The 5,715-nt window shown below is 26.9% G+C and overlaps 1 protein-coding gene across 2 annotated transcripts; it reads left to right on the top strand.

Moving 5' to 3' along the window:
• Window positions 1–1,267: 1,267 nt before the first annotated feature.
• Window positions 1,268–4,509, top strand: LOC130800345 (transcription factor bHLH87). 2 transcript variants are annotated; one of them, XM_057663834.1, is made up of 3 exons: window positions 1,268–1,402; window positions 1,759–1,859; window positions 2,229–4,509. In XM_057663834.1, the coding sequence occupies exon 3, from the start codon at window positions 2,244–2,246 to the stop codon at window positions 3,378–3,380; it is 1,137 nt and encodes a 378-aa protein (XP_057519817.1). In that variant the 5' UTR covers window positions 1,268–1,402; window positions 1,759–1,859; window positions 2,229–2,243; the 3' UTR covers window positions 3,381–4,509. The 2 variants fall into 2 exon arrangements, with proteins under 2 accessions (XP_057519817.1, XP_057519809.1); XM_057663826.1 differs by lacking the exon at window positions 1,759–1,859 and having other exon boundaries at window positions 1,269–1,402; window positions 2,229–4,508.
• The last annotated feature ends 1,206 nt before the right edge of the window (window positions 4,510–5,715 follow it).

Raw genomic sequence — 5,715 nt, 5'->3', positions numbered from 1 at the left:
TTCAGGCTTTATGGAAGTGCCTAAGTTATTGGGTGTGCAGCCAAAAAGGAGTACTTGAAGTCTTGAATAATAGAAGTACCAATATCTTACTATTACTATCTTTGAGATGATGTTATAATAATTCAAATTTTTTAATTTTCTTTTTTCTGATCGTATCAAATTTTTGAAGAATTACAATATCCCTTACTCAAATCCTACATGCCAAACACCATGGAATTGATTTCCAAATGACAAAACTTCTTTTCCAAAAGTAAAATGCACCCTCAAATCTAGTTCTAAAAGATATATTTTTTAAATTTTTTTTAGTTAGGACATATATCACTTATTTCTGAAGAGAAACATACATTTAATTTTTGTTATTATTGCTCGCATCTCCTAGTGCTCTCCTTAATTACTTAGTCTACTCTGTAAAAAAATATTTAGGCATTTACACTTTAAAAAAATATTTTGTCGTTCTTTGCTTGCTTCTCTCTGACGGACTTTTTCGAGCCGGGGGATTCTTTGACTACAACCGTCTTTATGGATATGTTTTGCCATTTTCTATTCCTCCTCAGATCCTGATCATAGTTCCTATAAGAACTATGAGCGTGATATCCTGAGAATGATGATGATGATATGATTACATTGAACTTTTACATACTTTTCAATAATTACTTGAGTTTCAATATCTATAAATTCATTTCATAAAAATTAAAAAAATACATATTAAAAATTTTATACATTTAGAAAAATCTAATGATAAAATTGCACATAAATAAATTTTAATTTTTTATATATTCATAAAAAATTATATTTAGATTTATTTCTCATAATATGAAAAATTCCAAACATAATTAACAAAATAAAATGTTAAGAATAGTAGGAAATGATGAATGATAACCTTGGATTATTTAACAAATGTAATAATATGTGAGCATTTAATTTCTAGAGACAACGTGTGCAAAGTAACAAATTCCTATTTGTATTTTTAATTTGAAATTAAAACTAAAATTGAAATTCAATAATGCTAAATATATTACCCAATTAGAACTAAGAATCTTTTTGAAAGAATAATAGAATAAAAAAACCAATCTATTTCAAATCAAAAAGATTCAAATAGTTAAAGTTATTTCTCATATATTGTGCTTCCCATCTGCAAAAAATGAATATTTTAGTCTAGAAAGTAGAAACTATCCCACCAACCTGACCCCAAAAATCCCCTTATCTTTTCCTATCAACACCCCCCACTCCCTTTCTGTCTCTTCCCTCAACTCCCCTTCCCTTTCTCTATATAAATATCACCTCTTCTCCTCTCTCATCTTTAGCTTTACATACAAACTTTCAATATTTTTTTATTTTCTCAACATTTTACAAAAAAAAAATAATTTTAAAAAATCAGCTCTCACCGCCCATCAAAAAACAGGTAAAACTAAAAAAACCCATGTTCTTTAATTTCCTTCCATTTCTCCTACATTATTATCCTTTCTTTCATTTTATTTTCCAAAATATAATTTTTTTTCATTTATAAATTAGTTTTGATGGATTATACCATATATGTTGTAGCCTTAACCATCCGCTTAAATTTTTTTAGTTAAGTTGATTTGTCGATATGATATCAACTAGCTTATACAAATAGTTTAAACCTCATAATATGTTACGTATTATATTTTTTATTTAGTTTATTAATGAAATTATTTATATGTCACTATGAAAAGAAAAAAATAATAGTTAATTAGTTATGAATTGCTGACATTGAATTCTGTTTTTCAATGTTTACAGAATTTTCTGCATCATCATTTATCAACAAAAAGAAAAGTGGGTTTGTTAATGCTGTTGTTCAACTTTCTGCTATACATATCCATTGCTCATAACTAAAACAAGTAGGTTAATTTCATACTATATATTTTATTCTAATTTGTGTTCTTTTTTATGAATTTTATCACTTTTATTGGATTTTAATAGTTGCTATAGTTCCTGTTGATTTTACTGTTCATCAACTGATCTTATTTAGCATATATTTCTCTATTTATAATGTAAAATATAGTCAAGTGAGATCTTGTTTGATTCGTATTAATGCATATTTTCATAATATTAACTTTTTAAAATTTTTAATCATATGAAATTAAAGATATTAAATATTAAACTTGTGTAATATATAACGTGAAAAACAAAATTGCAGCAACTATTAAAAAAAAGAAAATATATTGTAATACTGATTGTTAATTATCAAAATTTTAAATGAATTTCAGATAATTAATTTCACTATGATGGAAGGTTGTTCAAGTATGGCCCATCAATGGAACAACATGTATAATCATCATAATCAACAAGATCTAGAAACTTCTGGATCTATTCCATTGATGTTAGATCCAATCCATGAAGAGTTTCATCAAGATTCATCAGAAGCTTTAATGGTGGGAGGAGGAATAATACCATGGAATAACAATGGATGTCCATCAAGAGATCATAATCAAACTTGTTCATCTCTTCCTATGATGAATAATCCATTATCAGGATTAATCATACCCAACAACATTACTCAATCTCAACCGTTGAATCCATCATCATCAGGAAATTCATTAGATCAACAATCATTAGAGTGTTTATTATCAGGTAGTAATAGTAATACTGATAATACCTCAGTTGAAGATAATGATGATGGTATTTCCATGCTTTTTTCTAATTCCAAAAATAATAGCTTCTTGAATTTCTCCTCAAATAATGATATTATTAATCCTCCTAATAATATCATTAATGGAGATAATAATAATAATAATAATTATCCACAATTTAGTATTAGTACTACAAGTTCTAAGAGACAAAAAACGAACAGTTTTAATATAAATGTTGATGATAAGTGTAAAGCAAGAAGACTGAATAGCTCATCAAATATAAGCTTCCAACAAGGAAGCTCATCGGGTTCATCTGTGGACGAACCCGATGCAGAAGCAATACAACAAATGAAGGAAATGATTTACAGGGCAGCAGCTTTTAGACCAGTAAATTTTGGGGTAGAAATTGTTGAGAAGCCAAAAAGGAAGAATGTAAGAATTTCAAGTGACCCACAAACGGTAGCAGCAAGACAAAGAAGAGAAAGGATTAGTGAAAGATTAAGAGTATTACAAAAATTAGTGCCCGGTGGAAGTAAAATGGATACTGCATCAATGCTTGATGAAGCTGCTAATTATCTCAAGTTTCTTAGGAACCAAGTCAAAGCTTTAGAAGCTTTAGGTAATAATAAGTTTGATCATTTTCAATTTTCTCCTAATTCTTCTACTAATCATGTTTTTAATCCTATTAATCTTCAATTTTCATCTTTGGCTTATCATCCCATGCAACCTACTTTAACTCCTCAATTTTCATTACAAAACCCTAATAATCAAAAGTTAAAGAACTTTTGATCATAATTATTATTAATACCCTTTTTAACTTTCCAATGAAATTACTATTTTAACCCTATTTTCATCATTACCCCATGATCATGATTACTATCTATCATTGGTGTGATTATAGCCTTCATCATTACTCCCACAAGAACTTTCAGTGACGATCATTATGAGGGTTAAAATGATATTTTTTCTCACAACATGTTAACAGGTGAACATATTTGTAATTTTACCAAGAATGTGTACTTTAGAAGAGTAATTTAGTTAATTATGAATTATGGGGTAATTAAATTTAGTGATTATTATTATTGTAATATTTGGAAAAAGTAACTTTTTCAATATGTGAAAAGCTAAGTAATTATAGCACATATGATTAAGAACAAAAGAGGGGTTCAAGTCAGAAAAGTGATTATCCCCTTTATGTAATCTTTTTACAATTATATGAGCATTATTATTATTATTTTCCTGCAGCGTACTACTTGAAAAGGTTCACTTTCTTGAAGAAGATATTCTCTTTTTATGAAGAATAATTAAAGTATTTGATTAGTTTAACGTTTGATTAATTAAAGTAAGTAATTAATTAATAAAAGATAAGTGCAAAAGACATTCTCTTATGAAAACCAGTGAGGACCCAACAGTGGTCCTGTCTCCTTGATTCAATTCAAGGCGTGCCCTTGAAAGACACTCCCTAAACATAATGCTTAGCACATGATTATTCTTCTTTTTTGTCAGCAAATGTTTGTTTAATTTATGTAAATTCACTAATTTTTGTCCATTTTAGGATTAATTAAGGCTTAGAATTATGTGTTTCTTGTAACATTCAATTTGTCTTCATATCTGTATAAAGTTGATGCGGCTGTAGTTTGTAGATGTAGTGCTCTGTTACCGGCTTTGCTACATGATCTTACTGGCATTCAATTTGCTCATTATTCTCTATGTTTGGACTTTATTGTTGGTAAATTTTTACATAGGAATAAGTATACACTAGTAAAAACTAGATAATTCATATTTTATCTTTCAAATAAGATTGTAGATTTGATTCTCATTTAATCAAAATAGTCATGGCAAATATTTGACCCGATGATCAAAATTAAGCTGAGTCGATCATTTTCTTTTAAACTCGGTCAATTTTTTAGTTCCAACCTGATATTTTTTCATATTTTTTAAATTATATTTTATTATTATAACTTGAAAAGCTTATTTTGCTCCCATATAATAAGAAAAAATTATATTTTATTTTAACAAAGAAAAGTACATGGTATTTTTAGGTATTATACAACATAAGAACACAAAATCAATAAATTTTATAACCGATTGGGTCAAACTAACTCAACCCAAAATCAATCTAATCGATCAATTTGACAAGTATTAAATTTAAGATTGAAAATCACGTAAAAAATCCAATTCTAATAAAGGACAATACTCTAGAAAAAACAAAAATAACAACATAAACTATATAATTAATATTTGTACTTATCAACATGTAATTGAAATCTACATTTTAAGACGAATGGATAAATGCTATAGAAATTTTGAAGGGATTAATAGTGTCCAATTTGTATCTGATTTTCTAATAAGTAGTGGGAGTTGGGACCATAATTAAATGGTAATAAAACTCACATGCAATAGACTAAATTTAGGCGTATTATTACTTAGGATGGTCAATAGTTATGATCAACTTACAAAATCAGGCAAGCAAATAGGAGGAAGCTACTTGTGATGTAGACTGATGCAAACAAGCATGAATTTGACATAAATAATTATACAAAAATAGGCATTGTTTTCACAGAATCAAGGATACTTTCTTCTCTTATGATTAATTTTGCTTATATCACCAATTCTGTTGAGAAACAAACCGGGTCTTTCGCTTCTCATTTGCTCTTTCCTTTTTTTAAACTAACTTGTGTTCTTTATATTCATATATTAATCATATATGCATTTAACTTTTTTTTTATATTACTATTATAAAAACTCGTGTAATTTACGAATTTATTAGTATAGAATATATAAAAATACTACTTCAATTAAATGTATCAAATTCTAGGTTTGGCATATAGAATTATTATAATAAATCATATAAATACTTTCCTTAATTTAGCTCTAATTAAAAATATCACATTTAAATTAGGTACATGTATTTTTATGTAATTAATTATTATTCACTAAAATAAATTTTATTTGTCAAGACTTTCTAAGAATGACATTTGTTATTTTTTAATATTTTTATCAGTATGTATTATGATTTTTATGATGTATATATAGGAATATTAAAACTTACAATTTAATTAGAAGTATACGTGCAAAAACTAAATTAGAAAAAAAAGTACTTGATTTCCTTTTTATATATCGT

This window comes from Amaranthus tricolor, chromosome 1 (genome assembly GCF_026212465.1).
Source record: "Amaranthus tricolor cultivar Red isolate AtriRed21 chromosome 1, ASM2621246v1, whole genome shotgun sequence".
NCBI classification, from domain to species: Eukaryota; Viridiplantae; Streptophyta; class Magnoliopsida; order Caryophyllales; family Amaranthaceae; genus Amaranthus; species Amaranthus tricolor.
Note: the sequence above shows the minus strand (reverse complement) of the source record. Positions and strands in the feature narration are given on the sequence as shown.

Coding starts and splice junctions, on each gene's coding strand:
- LOC130800345 (XM_057663834.1), top strand. CDS start 2,244: ATGATGGAAGGTTGTTCAAGTATGGCCCATCAATGGAACAACATGTAT.